Source organism: Narcine bancroftii, chromosome 3 (assembly GCF_036971445.1).
Source record: "Narcine bancroftii isolate sNarBan1 chromosome 3, sNarBan1.hap1, whole genome shotgun sequence".
Lineage (NCBI taxonomy): Eukaryota > Metazoa > Chordata > Chondrichthyes > Torpediniformes > Narcinidae > Narcine > Narcine bancroftii.
In genome coordinates, this window is record NC_091471.1 from 313,698,860 (window position 1) to 313,726,344 (window position 27,485).

A 27,485-nucleotide genomic window follows, 5' to 3' on the forward strand; every position below is an offset into this window, starting at 1 on the left:
AGTTGCTGAGACTGCAGTCGTGTTCATTGTGAGGGTTGAACGTGGTGCGAGCGCGTGGCACAGTCTTTGCCGAATACCAGGGCTTTTTGGCCAAGTGAGGCTCACGGTGGTGACGTATTTGAATTACTACATCACACGTCACTGGAAACACCTCGCGTGTGACTTGCAGGAGAATGGGCAATGCCTTGTGCTGTCTACGAGTGGCACGAGTGGCTGGGGAAGAGGAGCAGAGTAGGAGATCCCTCACTCCTCGGAAAAGAATGACGTGCAACTGCTGCAAGAAGATCAGAGGCAGGTGGTTTCATTCCCGAGTTGCTGCGGAGGAATCGTCAGACTTCAATGTCGACCGCAGGGAAGAAAACACGCAGCAGGTACTCTCGGTCACGTGTGAAACCTTCTATGAGGCAATGTCGAAATGAACATAAGTTGTACTGTGTGCACAAGGTTCATTACTCACGTAAACATCAGACACTCATCCTATAAGGAGAGCTTGGTGTTTCGCAGCTAATTATCTCCAATTCAGTGTTGGTAAATCAGTTACGCTTTGTCTTATCTTTTTCCAAAGCATCTACAGATTGGGTGCTTCATTTATTCTGAAACTTAAACAAGGTCTTCAACAAGTGAATCCTACTTGGAATTTATACATTCCTACTTAATAAATGGGTCCAGATAGTCTTATTTTTGTAAATTAAAATGAAAAACATTCTCTTTCCTTTCACAGCACAAAGGATCCCCAAGGTTTAAAGTGTAAATGATAAAACTGGAATTACTGGATATTTCAATAAGAACAGAAAAGGCTGGAAACTCCCAGCAAGTCAGGAGGTGACCAACCTGCTGACTATTTCCAACATTTTCTGTTGTTACATTTGAAGTATAATTATTTTCAATATTTCTTCTGGGAACAATTGGCTGTCAAAGGCAGGAATTAAATTCTCTTTATTGTTTTGGAGTAGGGAGAGTTTAGTGCTTTTTTTAGGAAGGAATATATGGGTTGGCACAACATCAAGGGCTGAAGGGCCTGTACTATGCTGCAGTGTTCTATGTTCTGTGTTTCTGCCATGGTGATTTAAGAGTAAATATTAACCAAGGACCCCCAGAAGAATGTGCCCTTTCCTTTGGTTTCTGCCCTGGAAGAAAGACTGATGAAAGACTGGAGTCCTGGTTTTCTGGCTGAAATCAAAACAAGAGTGTTCTTCGTAAAGATGCACCAAGAATCTGTGGTTTGCCTTTCATCAAATTCAAGTCAGAAACCTCAGCCTTGAGTGTATAGGTGTAAAATCTGAATGTCTCTGGGGATTGACCCTGTGCCATGTGTTCAGTTGCAATGCCTTCAGCAACCCTTGAACCAATGTTCATTGGGCCAATCCTGAAAGGTGTTTTGCCTTGCTTTTTCCAGATACTTTTGTTCTGTTCACTGCCATAGTTCACATGATGAAGATAATGCTTTGCAGTGGATTTGAAAATAGTCATTAAGTTTTAACTGTGACTTTTACCTGCAAGACCACATGCTTGTTCTTGGTAAAATGTTTTTATTGAGTTTAACATATAAGCATACATACAGAAATCTGAAAACCACGTGACAATTCATTCCATTACGAGTAAGGACACGCGAAGAAAACAAAGTTAATGAAACTACATTCAGGATGACTTGTTAACCTCCAAAACAATTACACTCCAACTCCAATCATCCAAAATCAGATTTGCTGAAACCCTCATTTATCCAAAAGTTTACAAAAATTCAAATAAATGAAGATATCCAAAACAAATCAGGAATCTGCATTTATATGAAATATTTTTCAGAGACAAACTAACCTCTCAGGTTGAAAAAAAAATTGTTGCACGTGAAATTAGAACATCGATTGTTCTCGTTTCAGGTAACTCCCTCCCCTCTCTTTTTCTATTCCTTCTTTACCTTCCCCTATTGACTTTTCTCTCCAACTCTCCCATCAAACTGCACACTACTCACTCCCAGCAAGTGGTTGGAAGAATTCCTTGTCCTGCCGTCGTCCAGGAGAGCGGCCTCTCGGCAGCAGCCGGTTGGTCACAGCCCTTTCAGATAATCGGAGTTGTAATGTAATAAGAAATAATCTATATGGTGAACCCATTTATTGAAATAAATTGTACAAAACAAAAGAATAAAAAGAAAAAGAAAACAACTCGAAAAATTAAATCTAAAAAATACATCTAATCTAATGCCTCTCTCTAATCAAGGTTACCTTGCAGACAGAGTAAAATGGGGATTTTTGTTTAAGGTATTGGAAAAATTTAAATTTGGGCCACTCTTTATTGGTTGGGTGAAGGCCTTATATAAAAATCCATTGGCTAGAGTGGTGACAAATGGACAAGTATCTTCTTCCTTTATATTATCTAGATCAACTTGACAGGGTGTCCTTTGTCACCGGCTTTATTTGCTTTGGTTATTGAACCGTTAGCGCGAATGATTAGACAAGATGGTGATATTAAAGATATTAAGGCAAATGAGGAAGAGTATAAAATGAATTTATTTGCCGATGATGCTTTGATATATTTAACAAATCCTACGCAGTCGTTAGGAAGGTTACATGCAAGGTTGGAACAGTGTGGTGCATTATCAGGATATAAGGTTAATTGGGATAAGAGTGAAATGATGCCTTTGACAAGAATGGATTTTGCAAACTGCAGATATTGTTACATTTAAGCGGTTGGATAAAATTAAGTATTTTGGGATAAATGTAGATGATAATTATAATCATTTATATGAGTTGAATTATAGACTATTATAGCATAAAATTAAATTAGATTTAAATAGGTGGAAAGATTTACTGATAACTTTAATAGGGCGATGTGGCGGCGCAGTCTCCCATGGTGTATAATGCCACATGGCGGAGCAGCCATGGGAAGATGGCGCTGTCAAGGTTTTCTCCCTGCCTCAAGTCACCTGCCCAGCGCACGCCTGGGGCAGCGATTCTGATATCACAATGCACGAGGTGACTGAGCTTAGGCTGCCCTTAAGCGGGCGCGTGCTGAATTTGAATAAAAACGTCATTAATGGCTTTCAATGTGGTGGCTGAGTCTTTCTTGGTTGTGTCCATCACGACAGTGTTTCAAAATGAATGTTTTCCCCCGTATTCAGTATTTTTGTCAATCAATTACGTGGGATTCCTAAAAGGTTTTAAGGATTTCCATGTGCTGGGAAGATCTTTATTATGAAAAGGTAAATTGGCAAGAGTATCTATACAAAAATTGACTTGGAGTTTTATAATTACCACATTTTCAGGATTATTATGAAGCGGCACAATTCAAGTTTATTAATAGAATGGTTGGATCACAACAATGTTTACGTTGGGCTAAAATCCAAATGGCTCAGCTTCATGAACAAAGAATGATACAGTTTATTTATAAATGGAATGCTCAACTTTTCCAAAATTATCCTTTACCGGTGTTAAAACATTTCATGGAAATATGGTATCGGACCAACGTTGCTATTGGTGCTGAGGGCAAAATTTCGGCTAAAACCCTTTGTATTAAAATAAGCTTTGTATAAAAATAAATCACGTATTCCTGAATATTTGGGAAAAGAAAGGTATTATCTTGGCCGAAGATTGTTATGAAGCTGGAAATTTTGTTTCATATCAATGATGGAATGAAAAATATGGATCAGGTCCATGCTTAGTTACCAACTTTGTTACTAGATAATTTTGGACACAGTTTGAGATTACCTCGAAGGAAGAGATTTGAATGTTCAATTATTGAAGGAGGGGAAAGGGGATTGATTACACAAATGTATGCTTTATTACAAAATAAGATGCCTAAGTCGGATATTTATTAAGTGAGAAGTAAAAGGAAGAAGGATCTGTCGGTTTTAATTTCTCAGGATGATTGGATGACATTATGTGAGGATAGTGTGACTAAGCCAGTAAACGTAAGATAAAGATTCGTTCATTGTAATTTTATTCATCAACTTTACTTAACACCTGAGAAGTTGAAGAGGTATAGATTTATCTCTTTGGATATGTGTTTTCAATGTGGGGAATAGATAGGGTCTTTTTTACATTCAGTATGGTTAGGTGATCAGGTGAAACCCTTTCTGAATGGAATTATGGAATTTTTATTGGGACATATGAAGTAAAATGGAGTTTGGAAATGAAATTGGATACATTTCAAATTGCATTTATTCAGTTGGAATAGGCAGTAGCGAGAAAATGTAAAGCTATAACCTGGAAAGATTTAATTGAATTAAGTATTCAGAGATGGGACATGGAATTGCAATCATGTATTCCATTGGAAAAGATAACTTACAATTTACGCCATCCGTCTACCATTTTTGTTAATGTGCGGGTCCCTCTGTGAAATGTATGGGTATAAATATGTCATGGTTGATTGGTGACATCAAACCCGACTATGATGGTTTGTTTCTTTAGTTTGAGGTTGTAGAGGATGGGAGGGAGCTAAGAGAGGGGGTGGGAGGGGGGTATATATGGGGAAATTTTTGTATGTTAATATGATGTATTTTATTGTGGATTTTGAATTTGATTTTAAATAAAGTATATAAAAAGAAGGTTACTTTGTAGACCGCATGCTAATAGTTCCTTTCATTGTTGTTCAATAACATCTGATCCTTTCCTGCTTCTAAACTGTATTTCTGTGAAATCTCCACACAGCGGCTTCTCTGTGTATTTCCGGCACTACCTGATCCAATGCACTAATTGATAAGGTGGTGTCTGCAACCTATCTTAAGGAAGGCTGAGACGACCACAGATCGCTAGTGATTGTTGTTTACTTTCAAGCAAAGTTGGCTCGGCCAAGGGTTCTTCTCAGATCTCTGAATGTGCAGTGTGACAAGAGTTTTAGAGGTAGCTTGGAATGAATTACTCGAGCAGCTTCCACACACACACATTTGAAAAGCCAGAATTTTAGCAGGATTATTGCATCCTGCTTTTTGCCAAGGAGCAACAAAGTATCCACATACAGCTTGCCTAGGAGAGCATGTGGCGTTAGCAGGCAGAGTTAGAACAGCTTTGCTCTCAAAGAGGGAGGGAGTGAGAGAGAAGGAGTCAGAGAAATCTGTTCCAGAGGGACAAGCTGCCAAACTTTGGAAGGCTGCCTGGTGAAAGGAGAAGACTGGTGGTCTGAAAGATGACCTGAAAGAAAAAGGATCATCCGGAGAACCCTGAAGGGGGCAAGTTCTGTCAGAAAGACTAATTAAGAAGAAATCAGTTGCAGATGCTCTGGAAATGGAATCTCTCTCTCTGAAAACCAGCAAGAGCCCTTCTGAGTGGTAACCATTTGTCTGTTAAACACCAAAGCTTGGTGAACTTTGTTAATGCTAATGTATGAGCACTGTTGCAAGAATTGCCTGCAACCAGGACTGTGATCCAAAGAACTTTTCTAATCTTCAATACACATTACACTCACCTGCACTTAGTATTTGAGGGCGGATTAAGTGGGTTAGGTAGGTTAAGTAATAAGTTAAAGTTCAATTCTGTTTTCATGTTCAAATAAAATTCTAAACTACTTTTGTTTAAATAACCCTGTGTGGTCGTGCATATCTATTGCTACTGGTTTTTGGGGTCATCTGGACTCCGTAACATTTTATGGGGGCTCATCCTTTAGGATTTGAACATTGCATTTCATGATTTATTAGTTGATTGGGATGTTTTTGCAGGCTATTTTTACAAGCTTACAGAAAGCTTGTGTCTGGAAAAACTGCAGCAATGGATGTTGATACATTTTTGTTACAATCATCACCTGCAGAACTGCAGAAGGTGAGAAAATAGGAACTGATGGCTATTTCTGAGGCATTGAAAATTGTTGAAGTTAAACATTGGATGAGAAAAGTACAAACGTAGAGGATTATAATAGTGAAATATTACATGTGAAGGAAAATTTGTTGAGGAAGACTCACAAAAGGACATTCCAGAATAATAGGCATTTTCAGAGAGCTCATGTGGACCAGATTAATAAACCTGTTCATAAGGTTAGGATGGAGCAGGATAGTAGGGCTGAAATAAAGTCTGGAGAAAATGTTCAGTAAAAAGATGAAGGAAAGGTAGGAAAGGACAGAACTTCTGTATTTATATGCCATTTGTGTAAGAAAGCTGGTCGTGTGACTGTCTAGTCTTGAAACAGAAAAGGTAAAAACAGGTTTAACCAGAACCACGTATACAGAAACAGTGGAATTTAAGGAGAGCAGAGGTGCATAACCTGATCAGTAGGTCATGGATGTTTTCAAGCCTTTTGTGTCAGAGGGCTTTGTCTCAATAAAGGAGGGAGAACCACAGGTTCCAGTTAACATTCTTAGAGATACTGAGGCTGCTCAGTCATTGTTGTTAGAAACCGTTTTAACTGTGGATCAAAGGACAGACACAGAGGAGACAACTTTGATTAAAGGTGTTGGAGATGAGGTAGGGTCAATATTGCTTCACAAGGTTGTGCTAAATTCAGAATTAGTCAAAGGAACTGTTGTAGTAGGAGTTACCCATGCAAGGTGTCTCGTTTTTGCTGGGGAATGATTTGTCAGAGAATAAAGTTGGGTCAGTTTTAAGATTGACAAATTGGCCTAGTAAGGATGTGGTTAGAGAGGATGGTGAGATATATCCTGCATGTGCGGTAACTAGGTCTGTGACTAAGAAAATGATGACAGCTGAAGATGATCCAGATGGGGGGAGTCACGTGATGGAGTAGTGGCCGGTCAGGGAATTCCAGCCCTCTCCGGAAAAGTTAAAAAACGCACAAAACACAAAGGTACAAGATTAAAATTTAAAACAAAGTAAAAATAAAGGTGAGAAGAAAATGGCAGCGAAGAGAGAAAAGTCGAAAACAACGGGAAGAAGAGAAGAAGAAAAAACGTCGGAAGAAGAAGGTGAAGGCCTTACCTGTCCGAGGAGGCCCGCCGCGGAGAGAAAAGCCCGCTCCCTCAGGTCAGTGGAAGTCCCGGGCTCGGGACTACAAAAATGGCTCACAGAGCCGAGTAAAAGTGCGCAACCGCGCAAGAAAAAAAACACACTGACGGGAGGGGGAAACAGCTGCGGAGTCCATCTCCACAGCTGAGAGAGACACCTGCAGCACAGCAGCTGGTGCAGAACAGAGACAATAACGACAACAAGAAAGAAGATGGTAAAAAGAAAACAAGGAAACAACAGATGGTCAATCCAGAGGAAGAAGAAGAAGAAGAACAGAAAGAAGTAGAAGAAGAAGAGAAAGGCAAGACAATGGATGTATCTTTTTTCAAAGAATATATGGAATCAGTGAAAGAATGGCAATTACAAGAATTTAATGAGATAAAAAGAAGAATTAAGAATGCAGAAGAAAAAATGAATAAAATAGAAATGGTCATATCAGAGATAGGAAAAAGAGTGGAGAATGTGGAAGAACGAGAAATAATCGTAGAAATGGAAGTAAAGGACAAAAGGGAAATTAGAAGAATCTAATAAAAAAGTTAAAGAGGCACATGAGCTGTAAGCTCAGAAGACAGATATAATGGAAAACTACATTAGAAGAAATAATATAAAGATTGTGGGCCTTAAGGAAGGTGAAGAAGGCAAGAATATGAGAGAATTTATAAAAGATTGGATCCCCAGGGTCCTAGGAAGACCAGAATTACAGGAAGAAATTGAAATAGAGAGGGCACATAGAACATTAGCCCCGAAACCACAACCGCAGCAAAAACCAAGATCCATTTTAGTAAAATTTTTAAGATATACAAGAGAAAATATATTGGAGAAAGCAATGAAGAAAATAAGAGAAGACAAAAAGCCACTGGAATACAAAGGTCAAAAATTTTTTTTCTATCCAGACATAAGTTTTGATCTCCTGAAGAAGAGGAAGGAGTTCAATACAGCAAAAACGATCTTATGGAAAAAAGGATATAAATTTATGTTAAAGTACCCAGCGGTACTTAAAATAGTTATTCCAGGGCAACAAAACAGACTATTCTCGGATCCAGAGGAAGCACGAAAATTTGCAGAACAACTACAAAACAAGCAGAGAGATGAAGACATGTAATGAGAGTAAAAATGACCACGAACTATATGTATGTGTGTATATGGGTATATGTATGTATATATTATATATATATATTAAAAAAAAAAAATATATATATATATATGTAGATGTGTATGTATGTGTGTGTATACATGAATGTATACGTATTTAGAGGAAAATATATAGAGTATAGATAAGAATTAATAAGGGAATGAAAGGGAATAGAGGGAATAAGGAGGGAATTAAAAGAGTGACCTTTGTTACATATGAAAATTGAAATCTTTTCCGGGGGGGGCTGGGTGGGGATGAGTTACGGTCACTGCAAAATCAGTTGACATTTGCGAGTGAATTCGCAAATCCAAATGGAGAGGGGAGATGTGTTTGCCCAACAAGAGATAAAGGGCAACTCAGGAGGGGGAGGGGAGAATGGGGTTAAAGAAGTTTTAAATAGGAGAATAAGGAAAATTTTTGATGTTTTAGAAATGTTGTCTTATAAAGTGTTCAAAACAAGAAAACAGAAATGGTTAAGAAGGAAAGGTGATGATGGAGAAACGGAAAGGGAAGATAAACAAAGTATGAAATGGCTATGTTGAACTATATGACTTTAAATATTAATGGAATACATAACCAAATCAAAAGGAAGAAACTGCTAAATTTACTGAAAAAAGAAAAAATTGATATAACATTTGTGCAAGAAACACATTTAACTGAATTGGAGCACAAGAAATTAAAGAGAGATTGGGTAGGACATGTAACAGCAGCGTCGTATAATTCAAAAGCAAGAGGAGTAGCTATATTAATCAGTAAAAATGTACCAATTAAAATAGAAGAGGAAATAATAGATCCAGCAGGGAGATATGTAATGATAAAATGTCAGATATATTTGGAGTTTTGGTATCTACTCAATGTATATTCACCTAACGAAGAAGATCAAAAGTTTATGCAAGATATTTTTTTGAAGATAGCAGATACGCAAGGGAACATATTAATAGGAGGGGATTTCAACCTTAATTTGGATTCAAATATGGATAAAACTGGGAAAAAAATTAACAGAAAGAACAAAGTAACCAAATTTATAATTAAATCGATGCAAGAAATGCAACTTTTGGATATATGGAGGAAACAACACCCAAAGGAAAAGGAATATTCATATTATTCGGGTAGACATAAAACATACTCAAGAATAGACCTATTTCTGTTATCAGCTCGTAAGCAAGATAGAGTAAGAAAAACAGAATATAAAGCTAGAATATTATCGGACCATTCACCCTTGATATTGACAACAGAGTTAGAGGACATCCCTCCAAGAATGTATAGATGGAAATTAAACTCCATGCTACTTAAAAGGCAGGATTTTAGAGAATTCATTGAAAGACAAATTAAAATGTACTTTGAAATAAATACGAATCAGTGAAAGATAAGTTTATACTATGGGATGCAATGAAAGCGTTCATTAGAGGGCAAATAATAAGTTATGTAACCAAGATGAAGAAGGACTATAATTAGGAAACAGAGCAGTTGGAAAGGAAAATAGTAAATATAGAAAAAGAATTAGCAATGAAGGAAGATACAACTAAAAGAAGAGAATTGGCAGATCAAAAAATAAAATATGAAACACTACAAACATATAAGGTGGAGAAGAACATAATGAAGACAAAACAGAAATATTATGAACTAAGGGAAAAAACGCACAAAATCCTAGCATAGCAGCTTAAGACAGAACAAGCTAAGAAAATGGTATTGGCATCAAGGAAAAAAGACAAACAAATCACATATAATCCAACGGAGATCAATGAAAACTTTAGAGAATTCTATGAACAATTATACCAAACTAAAAACGAAGGGAAAGAAGGCAAAATAGATGAATTTTTAACTAAAATTGAACTACCAAAATCACAAATAGAGGAATAAAATAAATTAACAGAACCATTTGAAATAGTAGAAATACAAGAGATAATAAAAAAAAACTACCAAATAATAAAACACCAGGAGAGGATGAATTCCCAATAGAATTCTATAAAACATTTAAAGATTTATTAATTCCTCCCCTCCTGGAAGTAATCAACCAGATTGACAAACCACAAAGCTTACCAGATTCATGTAAAACAGCAATAATTACAGTAATACCAAAGCAAGGGAAAGATCCACCAGCATCATATAGACCAATATCATTACTTAACACAGATTATAAGATAATAGCTAAACTATTAGCAAACAGATTAGCAGATTATGTACCTAAAATGGTAAATCTAGACCAAACTGGATTTATTAAAAAAAGACGCACAACAGACAATATTTGTAAATTTATTAACTTAATTCATGCAGTAGAAGGGAGTAAAGCGCCAACAGTAGCAGTTGCTTTAGACGCAGAGAAGGCCTTTGAAATGAAAGGGGAGGGATTAGACGAAGGGGCCCGAGAAATGAAGGCAGTGTTAGGGAGACATGAGCAGGGAAATGATGAAGCGGAATTCCGTCGATGCCCGTGTGTGTGTATAGAAGGCTGGTCTTTAGTATTTTCCATCCTTTTCGTATTGATCGAAGACTGGGCAAGACCACGTGTTGCCCATGTGCATATTCCGATGAAATGGTGTGGAATGGCCCCTGTTTATAAACAGGCATCTTCCACTCAAGTGGTTTCACATCCTCCTCAATCCCAAGGGTTTGCAAATAGATGAGGGAATATGGAATTGCTGCCAGGAAAGTACAACACGTCTTCAAACTAACAGGATTTTGCAATTTGTAGGAAACAACAGAAGGTCACCTACAAAAACATAAGAAGACAGTAGGTGATCTTCTGAAATGGTTGGCAGTCGAGGGTCACTATGGAGTTCATATCACCGAAGACGAATTCTACGCATTAGGTGATGGTTTCCAGATGGAGGAAGAGGACGATGCGATGGGGTCATTTGCTGAGATGGGCGAAAGACTGAATGACCACCAGCAAGGCCTGAAGGTATGAACACTTCCAGGTGTTTTGGATAAGTGTATATTCGAACAATTGTAAAAATATTTTGGATTGGACTTTTCATCAGAACCTCTGATCAGTACAGATTTGATGAAAGGCGACTGACTAAATTTCACTTAAATAATGACTAACACAATTTCCAAATAATGTTGAATTGAATTTTGACGATCTTCTCCCAATCCTATTCAAAGATCTAGCAGATCCTCTTTCTAACTCAGTCCTACTTTCTGTTCTTTGCTCTGGCCCAGTCACGCAAGTGATGAGAGATGACGGGAATATGATTAACTCACTAGTGAAGGGGCAGTGATTGACGATGGTCACAGAGGCCCTTCACTAACAATCTCACCATGGCAGCTTCTTAACAAAAACTCTTCACCTCAGTAATGCTGTATTCTCAGATAATGTGGATCTTGATGTTGTAAAGGGAAGAACCTCCTCCCCTATTTTGATAACTCCAGCACCCACTCATGTGATTAACTCTTTATAACCCATTGAATGGGCCATGCAAGCTATTCACAACCAAAAAGGGTTGAGGAAGCATACACCACCGGAATGAATTCTGGCGTAGCAACGTCACTGTTCGTCCACTCAACCAGGCCAGATCCTTGTGCAGATCTAGGGATTGGTTTGGAAAAGAGAGTGAGTAAGGCTACACCCCCTCACTACCACAATTTTCCTGTTGTTGAGGCAACTGTTGGTGACAGCAGGAGCAGAAAGATTCATCCCATGTTTCTCCAGGGGCTCCCTCAATTCTGATGTGTGGTAGCACCATTGTGCTAAATGGGATAGATTCAGAATAAATTGACAGCTGGAATCACAGTGGCCAAAAGGTACGATGGGCCTTTAACATTTGCAGCAGGAAAGTGTTACTTACCATCGTTAGTTCTCCCATTACAACCAAGACAAGTCATCACCATGGTTTAATAGGGAATGCAGATGCACATGAGGTGCCAGACTGATAATCTTACAACACTGGACAGTGGGCAGGCAATGCAGAAAAAAAAATAACATTCCAAAGACAGAATTAACCGCTGATGAAATTTGAGCTCTGTCGTCCTTCCGGCTGGGTCATGAACAGTAAACAGGAAAAGAGGGACCAAGGGTCTCCTCATTCTCAGTGGTGGTAGGCCTCAGCTTCTGAATAACAATGTTGGGGTTAAGACACTTTCTAGCATGTTCCATCTGGTTCTTCCGACACCATCACAGAAATCACTTTCACCCTATTTGATTTACTTAGGAACACCAAGTGCAGCAGACAAATAGGACCAGACTCCATCACATTCGAAGTACTGGAGAAGTTCAGTCTAGATTTTTTTGTACCTCTTGTCACAGTTGATCCACTGACATCCTTCTGACAAAGTGGCAAATTCTTCAGGTATCTGGTCCATCTACCAAAAGCAGGACAAAGCCATACTTTATTTAATCAGCTGCCCGATGGAAAGTGTGGCGCACACACTGTGACATAAAGTGGCATTGTTCACCAATAACCTGCATAATGGTACTTCAATTGGGTTTTGTCACATGACTCCAGGTCTCCTTCTCACTGTGGTCCTAACATGGACCAGCCACTTTGAGTACTGTGATAACTAAAACAGATCAGAGGCTACCTGTCAAGCAGTAGGTGGCGAACCTTTGCTCCGCACTTGACTGGATGAGCACAATTCCCAAAGGGCCCAAGGACCTCAACAGCAGAGCAAAGCAGTTGGCTTGATTAGCCCTCCATTCATTCTCTCCACTGAGGTAGTCCTGTATTCTATCAACGGAGTGAACGACATCTACTCGACTCCAAGAATATGTCCAAAGAGGAGCCTTCTGACATGGAGAGGGACGTGCATTAGGTCCGTAGGAACATTACTACCTGCTGATTCCCCTCCACACTCCTCTCCCTTCTAACTGGGAAAGATATTGCCGTTCGTTCAGTTTGGGCCCTGGCAGGGACACCTGCATCTTGAAGCACTAATGTGAAAATGATAATTACCCAGAATGTTTTCACTCAAATGGGGATAGATTTTCATGTTTGTCATTCCTTAATATGCAGTGCTCAAGTCAGATTTTCATCGTTAAAAAAGAGCAAAGATCTTTAAACATTTACCAATTGATGTTATCTTCTTTTCGTAAAGCATTGCTTAACATGTATGCAAATTATTGCCCTGTGTGTGCTTGACAGCCTGGTTTGTTTTGGAATAAGGCGACTTGAATAAAGTCTTGTCAAGTCCAAAGGATGTTGAACAAAATGGTAAAGATAAATACAATAAAGTCACCGTTATGTCTCTGTGTGGGAGGCTTCTTAAATAGCAGAAGTAAAATCTCTTCTGCTATTTGAATCTTGCATCTTCTTAGAGATGCAAGATTCAAATAGCAGAAGAGATTTTACTTATTGATGCCTTCCACCATGCCAGGAAATGTTCATACTCAAATAGACATGCACCCCACATTGGTGCACGACATTTACGACAGTGAGAAGGGTGTGTTATCTCGTCAGGATCATGTGAACTCTTTTGTAACTTCCTAGGAATACACCCTTCTCACTGTGGTAACCGTCGTGCACTACTGGGGGGCACCTATACATGAGTATGAGTGTGAACAGTTTCCTGAGATGGTGGAAGGCATCAGTAAGTAAACTCCCTTCTGTTATTTGAATCTTGCATCTTTAAGTTATTTAAGAATCCTCCCAGGTAACACGGAGACAGAACATGTTGGCAGTGGTCGGTCTGAGAGAACAAGAATAAAACTATAAAATGGATTGGAAGTGACTGAAATCTGAAGGGGAAGAAGAGAAAAAGTACACCTGGAAATGAATGGCTGGTGCAACAGCAGTTCACCCAGTGATGGACGGGAGGCTGAAGACATGGTTGAATCGTTTAAAACGTTTCAGCAGATGTACAATTTAGCAGTGAAAAGCTATTTTAAAAATGCAACAGCGAGGAGAAGGTTAGTTCTATACATGTCTGGACAGGGGAGCCAGGCCGTGACTTATTTAATAGCTGAGAGCTTACGGGGTGGAGAAAAATGATCCAGAGCAGATATTTGCAAAGGTTGTTTCTCACCTTGAACTCAGCTCTAATCCTAGACTTGAATGCAATGAATTTCAAGGTTTTGTGTAAGAGACTGATGAGACTGTTACTAACTTCCTTACTACACCAAAAATTAATGCTGCAAAATGCAGATGGAAGGATATAGAGGAAAGATTAGCTGATCCACTAATATGCCCATCCTGAAGTGCAAAAGTCTCTTCTAGGGAAGGATAGCTTGAAATTGGCCAAAGACTCTGACACAGCCAGAGTCTTCAAAGCCACGAGGACGCAAATGAAATCCCTATCAATGCAGACCCACCCACAGCAAAGAGAAGGAAGGGTTGATGCTATAAAAAATACAATCAGAAAAGTGCCACCCCCAGGACCTGTAGGAAGGGCAGCGGACAACACCCCTCCGTGACCAAAATGATTGCCCCGCATACGGTTCTGAATGTGGAGCCTACGGCATAGCAAACCACTGGGCGAAGATGTGCAAGTCTGGCGTGAAGGAAACAGTGATACCAGTGAAGAAAAAAGACAAGAAGATCCACCATCTCTTAAAAATGTTGACACACTCATATACATAGACATCCACCCCACAGTTACTTCAGTGAGAAGGGTGCATTCTTACACAGTTACAAACTAGTTCACATTCTCCTGACTAGATCACAGTCACCTCTCGTTAGATTTCACGTGTTCTCTTTTACATCATGAAAGAATATTAAATCCCTGAATTGAAAGTTAAGGATGAGATCATTCAAATGACAAAAGTTTAATGTGCTTAAGTTTAAATAAAAGTAAGTCTGTTTGACAGGGAAGGGACTGTGTACAAATACTGAAGGAGAGGATTTATTTTCTTGTCAGTCAAATTAAATATGGAATATATTCTACTCCATCTCAGCAGGATTCATCCTTTGACACAAGCAAAGAATTGTAGATCAAGGTAGTTGATTAAACCTCCGAAAGCATAAAACCATTTAGATTTCTGGACTTGAAGTATGTTTCCTGTGTGTATTTAAGGGTGTTTTGGTACCCTGATTTTAATAAATTGGGAAACTTGAATATTTTATTTCAATTGCAAATGCAATAAATAGAAACCTTACCTCCCCCAAGACAACTTGGAGCAATAAAAATGAACCTAGGATTGTTTCTTTTCTAGGAACATCGCCAAAAGTTGTCCCAGAAAGAGCAAGAGTTGGTTTTGGCCATAGAGGCAGCTCAGACTTTCCTGGAACAAAATGTCCAGGACCCTTTGCGAGACGAGGAAGTTGCACTGCAGGAGAACTTGAATGTCTTGATGGAGGAGTACGAATCCGCTTTATCAAGTGCAGATTCTCAATTAAACGTGATTGAGGATCTGCATCTAGAACTGCAGAAGTTCCGAAAAGGTGAGGGAAAGTATTCATTTATTTTCCAGATTACTATAAAATACTATTTACTGAGAGTTAAAAAGAATTCTAAGTAAGACAACTGAAAGCTACATGTGGTTTGGAATAACCCCAACTTGTAATTATTACAGGATCCTGTCAATGTGTCAAAGTCTATATAATCTGGTATTATTTGATCATTTTGATTATTTCACCATTATATTCCTTTAAACAGATCATGATGAATTTGAAACATTAATGATTCATTCAGAAAAGGAACTACAAAAAATAAAAGCTGAGGAATTTGACTCCACGTCATTGACATTCAAACTTAAGAAGCAGAAATTCCTCTTCAATGATTTTCAGTTTCTCAAAGGGGATCTAAGATACCTCAGACGATCTTGGAAAAGTCTCTTCGATGCTGCCTTTCTCTTTGAAATCAGGAATGCAATTGAAAGCTACAAGATCCCAATTGATCCTGATGCCATAAGCCAACGTGTGGAGGAGACGGTTGAAAGCGCCGATGCTCGCTTCAACGCACTTCGATCAGAAGTATGACATATCTCCTTTTTTTTGACTAATAGCATTTAAACTCCAATTTTACTTTAGATCAGTAACATGAGAGCATTTTGATAGACTGAGCAACTTGTGTAAGTTTTAGTCTTATAAGAGTGGCTCTGGAAAAGGTTTGCGGCTGTGATTAATAATACCCATGAAGAACAGGAACAATGATCAAATCTTTCCAGTATTGTGGAGCTCTCTTGGTGGCCAAACTCACTCGAGTTGGACAGAGACCACTGCAGAAAATAAGTCATGAACTCATTTCCTTTTAATAAAATCAAATGTCGAACAGATCATAATTGGTGAAGATTTTCCAGACTGGCCTCCCACGTGCATTTGTCACTGAACACGGTGTAATGTGTCCAATCCACAAAGGTCACCTCGCTGGCTCAGTATGTCCTAAACCCAAGGGTTAGGCTTGAATGGCATAACAGAAATGCAGTGTTCGGCTGGAACAAGCCCAGCCCCAAAAGAATTTCTGTCTAATCTTCACTGACACACTAAATTTGTGAAGGTTTTCAATGCTTCTGATATATTCCTGACCATCAGTTTATTTTGAAAGCAAACTCAAAATATTAATTAAAAGATTTATTGACATAACAAGAAAATGGAACAGTACGGCAGGGTAACAGGCATTTCACCTTTGGTGAGGAGTGAACATTGCCTTTTTGTCTGTGACCCTCAAAAAACTTGATGCAGGGAACAAAAAAATGATAGTTGGCATAAGTAATGGACCAGTAATGTATCGCTTGACCCATTTTGGATCGATTGGACACTCGATATTTGATCGCATCACAAAATCGTACATTTTAAAAATCCACATACTCATTCATTTCTTTCACTCTATAGTGCATTGGACTTGGAATCCGTCTTAGCACCAAGGTATTTGAACAATGGCAAGAGAAGGCAGATGAGCTGCGTTTGTGGCTAGAGAGAGTAGAAAGAGAAAGACGAATGGTTCAGCTGGAGGCCATCCCTAATCCAGAAATCTTGCAGCAAGAACTTGAAAATATCATGGTAAATTAAAGTTGTTATTTCATAAATCACTGTGTAATGTTGCTTATTCTAATTTACGAGTAGAATGATGAATGCTTTGAAATAATGATAATGTGCACATCCAATAACAGTGGTTAAGGCCACATGGGAGGTTGTAAGTTTGGCACCTGAAATAGGAAGTTGAGCTCCATTCATTCCAACTTGATCAGGTTTTAATGGGAGCCTGATGAAGATCCAACAGCCAATTTGCTTCCAGATGGTGGGGGCGAGATTGGAAACTGTAACAAAGAAGCCAAACAGTTCTGCTCTCATTGTGTGTCTATTTTCAGTATGGGTTTCCTCAGACCTTATCCATGTTTAATGGGGGCCTAAGAAAATGGTGGCAGAATTTTGGACGACCTCCAAGATTATAACAGCAGAGCAAAAAATCTCAGCAAATCATTAATGGGATCATCAGGTGCAGAGACGATAACTCCATAGATGGGGGTTTCAGGAACAGGTGAAGGGGGGTGGGAGGAAAGTGGTGATTTGGAGCACATTTGGAGGTAAGATTTGTTTGCAAAGTGGCAGAGATTGATTTATTCCAAAGAAGTATTCGAACCATAGAACCTTACAATATTACAGAACAGAAACAGGCCCCTTTGGCCCTTCTTGTCTGTTCCGAACCCTTTTTCTGCCGAGGCCCTCTGACGCACCTAGTCCATAGCCCTCCATACCTCTCCCATCCATGTACCAGTCCAAATTCTTTTCAAATTAAAAATTGAGCCCACAGTCACCACTTCAACGGACAGCTTGTTCCACTCTCCCACCTCTTCACTCTGTGTGAAGACGTTCTCCCTCATGTTCCCCCTAAATTTATCCCCTTCACCCTTATCCCATGTCCTCTGGTTTGTATTTCACTTGCTCTCAGTGGAACAAGCCTACCTATATTTACTCTGTCCTCCACATCATTTTAAATCTCTCTCTCAATTCTTCCCTCATTCTACACTCCAGGGAATAAAATCATAACCTGTTTAACCTTTTCCTACAACTCTGCTCCTGACGTCCAGGCCACATCCAAGTCAATCTCTGCACAATTGCCATCCTTCCTGCAGTTAGGTGATCCAAACTGCACACAATAATCCAAATTGTGTCTCACCAATGAAAATTATACTTTATCCTTTGATTGATCAAGGTCAATGTGCCAAAAGTTCTCTTTGCAACCCTATCCACATGTGACACCATTTTCAGAGAATGAGGTGTCTGTATTCCCAGATCCGTCTGTTCTATCATACTCCTCACTGCCCGACTGGTTACCATGTATGTCCTTTCTTGGCTTGTCCTTCCAAAATGCAACACCTCACACTCATCTGCATTAAATTCCATTTGTCAGCCCATGTTTCCAGCTGGTCCTGATCCCTCTTCAAGCTTTGAAAACCTTCTTTAGTGTCCACAACACCTGCAAGCTTACTCATCCAATTTACCCCATTATCATCCACATAGCCTTCCTGGTTTCTTTCTTGAGGTTTTTTCTTGCATTTTCTATACTCTTCAAGCACCTCATTTGCTCTGTGATGTCTATACCTGCTGCACACCTCTCTTCTTCCAAACCAGATTCCTAAGCCTGCTAATCTTGACAGGAACATGCAAAGTCTGTACTCTCCAAATTTCACCTTTGTAGGTCTTCCACTCACCCCGCACATACTTTTCCAGGTCAACACCTTCTCATTCCTTTCTAATTTCCTCAAATTGGCCTTTCTCCAATTTAAAATCTCAACCCGAGTCCCAGACCTATCCTTTTCTATCATTAACGAAACTAATGGCATCATGTTGACTGGAGTTGATGTTTGAGGAATTGGAATTTGCATCAGAAAGACAAATCAGAAAGTTTTGCTTTATTGAGGTGGAGGGCATTTCTGGTCTTGCAGTCAGAGAAAAATCGGACCATTTATTGCAATAATGGCCTGGGATTGATGGTCATGGAGAAAAGCTGTGGGCCATTAAGTGCTCGAGAGAATAGGAGTTGCAAACGGGTCAGATTGCTGAGGGAGAACACATATTTACCTTTGAAGGATGATGGATTGGGGAGAGGGGTCATCTGGAGTAAAAGTAGACAGGCAGAAAAACGCTAATGCAGAATAACCCTCTGCAGCCAAATCTATGTCCATTAGTGGTGAAAATCCAAATGAGTTCTTCAGCATTATTTTATCAATGCTGATGTAAATCTAAGCATCAGAACATTTTTAAATATTTTCTTGTGACCTTGATGGTTTGCAAGGGGACTTCAGGGCCGGTCAAGAGATGTAGACAAGATAAAGATGATGAGCTCAACAGCATCAGAAAATGCTCAAACATCAGGCGTATTAAATACCTCGAAGCATTAATGAGTAATGAGTAATGATCAATAGAAAGTTTGATCTGGTTGTTTGAGAAAATTCCAATATCCTGTGGTTATTGGGTCCTTGAAAATGTTCGCCTCCTCACCCCAAAGCAGGCCAGAGAGTTGTTGGTATTTATGATAATTTATAGAATCGCCTTCACAGGCTGTTTATCTCCTTGACCCAAAGACAATATCGAAATTAACCAAGGCATCGGCAAATCTAAGATATACAGAAATAAATATTAATTTTATTGTGAATGAGTCATTGTGTCATTTTGAAATCACAGGTTCTTCAGGGAGAAATTTCTGAACATGAAGATGGTGTCGAAAAGTTACAGGAGGCAGCAAAGTGCCTGCTGAATTTGAGCAATGACGTTGTTCCAAATATAGTCCAGCTTCGAAAGACCACAGGTACCATTTCAACATTTGATGTTTAGATCAAAAGGTGGTTCTCTAATTCCAACAAATACAAGTGATGCTTCCAGCTGGTAAATTAGACATTTTCAAATTGTGCAAATTACCAGTGGGGACCCACCAACCTCTTTGAACCATTCTAAAATATTTCTTGCAATTGATTGGATTTCAAATGTTGAATCATCTTTACCTAGCACGTCATAAATAGGCTATCATTTCATAAACAGCTCTGAAAATGACCATTTACTAAAGAACTGTGCACACTTCAATGTTTGAATAAAATGCAGTATTTAAGAAAGTTCAATCGAACTTTCTCCACTGAATTGTGGTCAGTGATTCAGACTCGTAGGCCAGAATCGCAATAGTATTGCAAAATGTGTGTTTATTGAATGAAATTTCTGCTCGAGTGGTGCATCTTAGAAGTGTTGGGTCTTATAAAATTGTTGCATTAAAGGTACTGAATTGAGAACCATATTTGGAGCGTTGGAAATGAAAATGGCGGCAAATGGGAATTCTTGCAGTGAATTCGTTGAAAGTGATGCTCTGCGATTATTTAATAAAGCAGCCAGGCTCCAGTCATGCATACTTGTCCGTGGCTCATCAATTAAAGAGAAGATTGAATGATTGGAAACCAGACAACTTCCAATCATAGAAACAAGACTGGAAATAGGAAACATATGTTAAAATATGCCAGCAAGGCGGTGAAGTCACGAGCTCCATCGAAATGTTAATGTTGCTTTTCTTTTTTCCAGATGCTCTATCAGCTCATTTATTTTTATACATTTTTGTTTCCTTTCCTAAACCTCAGAAATTCTATATTTTCCGTTTGTCTTGTTGATCAGTTATTAATAGAAATAGAGGGTATGTAGAAATGGTAGAAGGTTAAGCAGCGGCCATTTACCAAGTGTGAACATCTGGCAAACATGCAGCCAAGGAAGTGTTTAGGGCTGTGATGTCTCAAAGACCCCCCAATGAGAGGGGATTTCTCATGCTGTGCTGGGAGGGCACTGAAGATCCATGCATCTGAGCACCTGAAGGGCGGGATACAGTTCTGGTGAGAACGGTTGCAGCTGCTCTCAGAGTCTTCTCTATTCAGCAGGGTATTCTTTGTTGTTCCTGCTCCTCCCCGGCCCCAGCTCCCCCCCACTTCACCTGCTCCTCTCGATGAGTAAAAGGCCTTGAAGTCAACATGTTTTCAACAGAGTTGCACAACTGTCCCTCTCTTTCTCTCTCCATTTTCTTTTGCAAATGTCCCTTCCTTTTCACTGTTCTTCATTTCACTTGTCTGCTATTTCACGTTGATTCCCTCCAAACTTTTTTCATTCCTTGCTCACCTTTTCTCTCGTCATCTTCTGTTCTGCATTGCTTTAAATATTACTAAACCCACAGTTCTCTCTCCAAACCAAAAAAATGTGTTTGTTGGGAAGAAAACACCGGAAACATGGTAAATCTTTGAAGACATTTTTAAATGTATGTGTAACAGAACCTTGTGTTCATTTTAGCTACCATCGAACAGAGATTCCAGCGTTTGCGTCAGGAAACATCAGAGCAGAAGAGGACGTTGGAACGGACAAATGTCCAAGTGGAAGATCTTGAAGGTTTACTTTTACCTGGCACTTCTCACCACTGCGATTTTGGAAATGTTTTATTTCTGGATTGATGAAGCAGGATCGTTGACCTAGTTGAGAAACATTGCTATTTTGCACACATAACTGGTCCCTAATAGCAATGCAGGAATGACCAGATGATGTTGATTGCAAGATAAATCTTGGCTGAGACAATTACAGTCCAGATACAGGACATCTCGGCCCCTCGAGTCCACACCGATTTAAGTGGGCTACTCTAGCCCCACTTACCCACTCCCTGTCCATAACCCTCCAATCCCCTCACATCCAGGCAGCTATCCAACTTGTTCTGAAATGACACAGGAAGTTACATCCCAGACCCTGGCACCAATCTGTTTCCTTAATCGTATCCACAGAATCGACAATTTGTCATCCTGACCATCGAATCCCCTATAACTATTACCCTCCTCTTCCTTTCCCTACCCTTTTGGGCAACAGAGGTTGACCTTGTGCCAGAGATACAGCCACTGATTCCTTCCCCAGCCTGAATGCTCCTCAAGGAGGTGTACCATTTGTTGAGTGCTTCAGTCACAGGTGCCCCCTCCTGTATCTGTCTCTTCCCTTTCCCCTCTCCTAACTGGAACCCACTGATCCTCCTCCTGTGGCCCTGTTGAGACCACCTGGCTATAGCTCCTATCTATGATGGCCTCACTCTCACTGACCAGGTCGAGGTCATTGAGCTGCAGCTCCAATTCCCTAACACGGTCCCTGAGATGCTGCAGCTCAGTACACCTAGTGCAATCGTGGATGTCCAGGAGGTCGAAGACTCCAGGACCTTTCACATCTGACACTGAAAAGAGCAAACTGCTCTCACACTCAACCCTTCTCTCTTCCCCCTCACCTTAGAAAGAGAAAATAACAAAAAAAATATAGTCTTACCTTAATCTAGATACACTCGACCTCAGCCTCTACTCGCTGAACCCTCTCGAGCCAAAGCCTCGAAACCCCACTCTTTCACCAGGCCACTACTCACTGGGCCACTCCTCGCTGGCCTCTCCTTTGCATTTCCCTCCTTTTATCGGCCTTGACCAATTAAACCTGTCACTCTCAACTCGCTCCACCTCCGAACACTGCCCAAACTCTGGTCTCCGCCTCCTCCGACTCACTGCTCGAACCGACTAGGCCCGAGGCCGGGTAAAGAACAGAATTTATTGTACGATAGAATCTTGTATGTTCTTTAAAAACCATATAGGATGTGGTTTAAGGTCTCATCCAAAGCAATTGCATCCACTCATGCAATTTGATTTCACTACTTCCCCAATGTGCCATTTAGAAATGCACAGAATGACGTGGATGTTGCTTCTCTTCACCATCTGAAACAAGTAAATGGGTTCTTACTATCAAAGCTTCTGCCTCGCATGTTCGAAGTTTGAAAAAGATCAAAGCTGGTGCATAGTTTCATGCATCCACAAGTGTATAAAAAATGGGTTGTGGCAAATCATCGGCAATTATCCATGCCTGCTGCATCCAGGCATATTTGAAGATTGGAGCACGACTGCAACGCCATGTCAACTGTGGCGGATTAACTACCACTCCAGGCTGAGCTTTAGTAAAGCCCCCCTAACCTTGCCTCCCTGCCCCACTCTTTGCTGAATCGAATAAAGTGACATTAAGTTACTTTAAATAACATATTAGGGGTCTCCAAAGTGGTCGATATCGACCCTTGGTGAAGGGGTGGGGGGGTGGGTTGGAGAGGCAGCAGCGTGACCCATATGTGTGGGGGGGGGGTGAGACAGCAGCACCACTCACGTGGGCAAGGAGGGAGATAGACGGCAGCGCGACTCGGGTGGATTGGAGAATGGTAAATAGAGTCCCCTTGTTTAAAAAAGGTAATAGGGAGAATCTTGGGAATTAGGGTTAGTCTTACATTATTGGTGAGTAAACTAATGGAAGGGATTCTTAAGGATGGGATCTATGAAGATCTGGAGAAATACACTCTACTCAAGGATAGTCAGCATGTCTTTGTGAAGGCAAGCTTGGGCCTCACAAATCTAACTCAGTCTTTGGAGGAGGTTACAAAAGAAATTAATGAGGGTACGGTGATAGATGAGGTCTACGAGGATTTTAGCAAGGCGTCTGAGAAGGTCGGTCACAGGAGACTCCTTCGGAAAGTCCTGAGTCATGGGATGAGCGAAAAATTACCTGCATGAAATAAAAGCTGTCATGTCGGAAGAAAGCAGAGTGTCGTAGTGGAATGAAAGTATTCTGCCTGGAGGTTGGTGCCGCAGGGATCTGTTCTGCGACCCGTGCTCTTTGTGATTTTCATGTCACCTGGATGAAGAGGCGGATGGATAGGTCAGTAAGTTTGCGGATGTCACGGAGGTTGGTTTGGAGGAGTTGTGGATGGAGATGAAGGCTGTTAAAGGTTACAAAATGATGAAGGTGGGATGCAGAGTTAGGCAGAAAAGTGGTGGATGGATTTCAATCCAGATAACTGAGAGTTGATGCATTTTGGAAGGACAAACCAGAAGGCTGAGTCCAGAGTTAATGGTCAGTTACTTAAGAGTGTGGATGAACAGAGGAACCTTGGGTTGCAAATCTACACATTTCTCAAGGTTGCCGCACAGTTTGATAGGAGAGTGAAGAAGGATTATGGTGTGCTGAGATTCCTTCATAGGTGGTTTGAATTCAGGAGTAGAGTTGTCATGTTGCAAATCTATAAATCTTTGGTATGACTCACTTAGAATATTATGTTCAGTTCTGGTCACCTCATTATAGGAAGGAGAGGGGACAGAGGAGATTTACCAGGATGCTGCCTGGATTGGGAAACAATTCTCATGAGGCAAGGTTCGCAGAGCTGGAGTGTAGAAGGATTAGAGGAGACGTGATAGAGGTCTACAAGATCTTCGACATCCTCCCGTGAATTCAGGGACCAGAACACTACGTAATATTCCAAATGCGGCGAACCAAAATTTTATACAGCTGTAACTTGACTCACCAACTTTTACACTCAGTTCCCCAAATCATGAAGTCCAGCAGGCTGGATGTTTTTTTACAATCCTCTCCACCATGTTGTCTCTTTCAGGGTGCAGAGAGCGTTCAGCTCAAAATCCTTCTCTCCATCAATGCTAGAAAGGATATATTGTAGACTTTCCCTTGCATTTGACCTCCCCCCCTCCCAAATCCAGCACCTCACTCAGGGGAGGGAGAGGGGAAGAGGAGGGAGAGGGGAAGGAGAGGGAGAGGAAAAGAGAGGGAGGGAGTGTTGTCGAGGAAGGGGGAGGGATATAGTGAGAGGGTGAAGGGAAGAGGAAAAAGAGAGAGAGTGGGGAAGGAGAGTTGTCAAGGAAGGCGGTGGGATAGAGGGAGAGAGGGTGAGTGGAAGAGGAGGAGAGGGAAAGGGGAAGGAGAGAGGAAGAAATGTCAAGGAAGGGGGGAAGGATACAGGGAGAGTTTGAGGAGAAGGAGAGGAAGTGGAGAAGGAGAGGGAGAGAAAAGGATAGGGAGGAAGAGTTGTAAAGGAAGGGGGAGGAATATAGGGAGAGGGTGAGGGGCATAAGAGAGGGGAAGGAGAGAGAGAAGAATGGAGTGGGAGGTAGACTTGTCGAAGAAGGGGGTGGGTTAGAGTGGAAGAGGAGAGGGAGAGGCAGGGAGAGTTGTCAAAGAAGGGAAGGGATAGGGGAAGTGGAAGAGGAGAAGTCGATGGATAGGGGAAAGAGAGGAAGAGGAAAGAAGTGGGAGGGAGAGTTGTCGAGGAAGGGTAAGGAATATAGGGAGAGGGTGAGGGGAAGGAGAAGGAGAAGGGAAAGAGGATGAGGGATAGTTGTCAAGGAAGGCAGAGGGTTATAGGGAGATTGTGAGGGGAAGGGAAGGAGAGGGAGGGAGGGAGAGTTATCGAGGAAGGGGGAGGGATATAGGGAGAGAGTGGGGGAGGAGAAGAAGATGGAAAGTGGAAGGAATGGGAGAGGGAGGGAGAGTTGTCGAGGAATGGGGAAGGATATAGGGAAGAGTGTGAGGGTAAGAGGAGAAGGAGAGCGATAAGAGATGGAGAGGGAGAGGAAAGGAGAGAGGGAGAGTTGGTGAGAAAGGGGGAGCGATATAGGCTGAGGGTGAGGGGAAGAGGAGGAGAGGAAAAGGAGAGGGAGAGGAAAGGAGAGTGAGGGAGAGTTTTCGAGGAAGGGGTAGTAATGGGGTGAGGGTGAGGAGGGGAAGGAGAGGGAGGGGAAGGAGGGGGAAAGGGAGAGGGAGGGAGAGTTGTTGAGGAAGGGATAGGGATTTTGGGAGAGGGTGAGGGGAAGAGGAGGAGAGGGAGAGGAAAGGAGAGGAGAGTTTTTGAGGAATGGGAGGGATATAGGGAGAGAGTGAGGGCAGGAGGAGAGGGAGAGGGGAAGGAGAGGGAGAGGGGAAAGAGGAGGAAAGGGAGGGAAATTTTTTGAGGGGAGGGATTTTGGGAAAGGGTGAGGGGGAGAGGGAGAGGAAAGTAGAGGGAGGGAGAGTTGTTGAGGAAAGGGGAGTGATAGAGGGAGAGGGTGAGGGGAAAAGGAGAGGGAGAGGAAAGGAGAGTTTTTGAGGATGGGGAGGGATATTCGTAGAGAGTGAGAGTTAGAGGGGAAGGAGAGGGAGGGAGAGGGAGGAAGAGTTGTCGACGAAGGGGGAGGGATAGAGGGATAGGGGATTAATGGGTTTCTATTGTCTCTGAATCTTTACGAAAAAGTGAAGATGATTTTGAGCTGAAGACCATTGGTCGTCTTCGCGTGATCTTCCTCAACTCTGTTCATCTCTTCCCTTGAATGACTTTTGTTTCCATTGCTTGTAGATTCGTGAAGCGCAGAAGGGAGGACAACAACTTGTGCTGGAAGTCGAGCTGGTAGCAGGACCAACTGTCAATAAGGCAGCCACACTTGGAAACACAATCAACATGTTCAGGTATTTCTACATCCAGTCCTGGAGGATCTCAACAAAGTTCAAGGAGATTTCTGCCAACACCTAAAAATTCGACAACTCCAAAAAAATGTAGTGAACAGATCCAACCTTTGTACACATCATTCATCACCCACACCAAAGCCTTTAACTCTGCATCAAGAAAACAACTATAGGACACCCCTTCTAGTATTAGATGAACTGAAATGGAAGTACGGATCCTGAGGCTCTTCAACAAAGGCATATTGGCCACAGTCATGGTCAACATGAGTACTTGGGAGCCTTTTTGCATGAAGTGAAGAGTAAACAAGGATCTGTGTCAGGTCACTCGCCTGAGTGCTACTGGTACCATGTAACCCAGTACTACCTGTCGCATGGTCGAGTGGTCGGCGACTAAACCGGCTCCCCCATCAGGCTTGCCTGGTGAGGAGGGTGGCTAGACACCCTGCAGGATGAAAAACAAGACCTGTCAAAGGGTGGATGAACCATGGACAGAAAGGTCTGGCAAACCATCATCTGAGAGGGAACAGCAACCTTTGAAGCCAGCAGATGTGCAGAAATAGAAGAAGATGAGAGGAGAGGCCGTACCAACCCAAGCCTGATCTGCCATCTGGAACAACCTGTCCTGAATGCAGAAGAACTTTCAAAGGCAAGATTGAACACAGAAGCCACTTGATAGCAACGAGGAGGAGAACTTTCTGACAGACAGCGCAGAATTCAAACTGAGGTCCAGTCCTGACCACTGGCCATGTAAAGGCATTGCCCTAACCACTACATCAACCGTGACACCCTGCTCAGAGAAGCCGGCTGGAATCTCGAGCGTCTGGAGGAATCGATGTGTCAGGCAGCAGTGGGGAGGGGTCGGGGATCAGCGGCGGCAGTGGGGAGGACTCGGGGATCAGCGGCAGTTCCTACCACACCCCCACACACACAAACCCTGACGCACACGCCCCACACACACACACACACATACACACTCGATTCTTTGAAAGATTTTATTTAATATTCTCAAATTACATAAAGAAAATCAAATACACATAAAATAACTGTAAACTACATCCCCTCCCCCTTACTAATACAATAAAAACCAAAAAAAGAAAAAAATAACCAAAATAAAGAAAAAAAAAACAACCTCTCCTCCCCCAAAACCTTAGAGAAATGTATCAAATATTCCCTGATTGGTCTGCCAACATTACAACATTGATTTAATTTCTATAGCCATGTGTTTCAAATATAAACACCACATATAAATAAAAAAGAATAATTACTTACATTATATGTTAATTTTTCTAAATATAGACAAGAGTGCAATCCGTTATGCCATCTTTGCAAGTTTATATTCTTCCATGTGACAGCTATATA

At 41.1% G+C, this 27,485-nt stretch overlaps 1 protein-coding gene across 2 annotated transcripts; it reads left to right on the top strand.

Annotated features, from left to right (window-relative positions):
* On the top strand, positions 1-27,263 carry LOC138759071 (microtubule-actin cross-linking factor 1-like). 2 transcript variants are annotated; one of them, XM_069928935.1, is made up of 8 exons: positions 1-371; positions 10,706-10,915; positions 15,101-15,329; positions 15,544-15,860; positions 16,719-16,886; positions 19,512-19,635; positions 21,141-21,236; positions 26,020-27,263. In XM_069928935.1, the coding sequence occupies exons 1-8, from the start codon at positions 174-176 to the stop codon at positions 26,025-26,027; spliced, it is 1,350 nt and encodes a 449-aa protein (XP_069785036.1). In that variant the 5' UTR covers positions 1-173; the 3' UTR covers positions 26,028-27,263. The 2 variants fall into 2 exon arrangements, with proteins under 2 accessions (XP_069785036.1, XP_069785037.1); XM_069928936.1 differs by lacking the exon at positions 21,141-21,236.
* Positions 27,264-27,485: the final 222 nt, after the last annotated feature.

Coding starts and splice junctions, on each gene's coding strand:
- LOC138759071 (XM_069928935.1), top strand. CDS start 174: ATGGGCAATGCCTTGTGCTGTCTACGAGTGGCACGAGTGGCTGGGGAA. Junction 15,330..15,543: donor ACTGCAGAAGTTCCGAAAAG/GTGAGGGAAAGT, acceptor TCCTTTAAACAG/ATCATGATGAATTTGAAACA. Junction 16,887..19,511: donor AAGAACTTGAAAATATCATG/GTAAATTAAAGT, acceptor TTGAAATCACAG/GTTCTTCAGGGAGAAATTTC.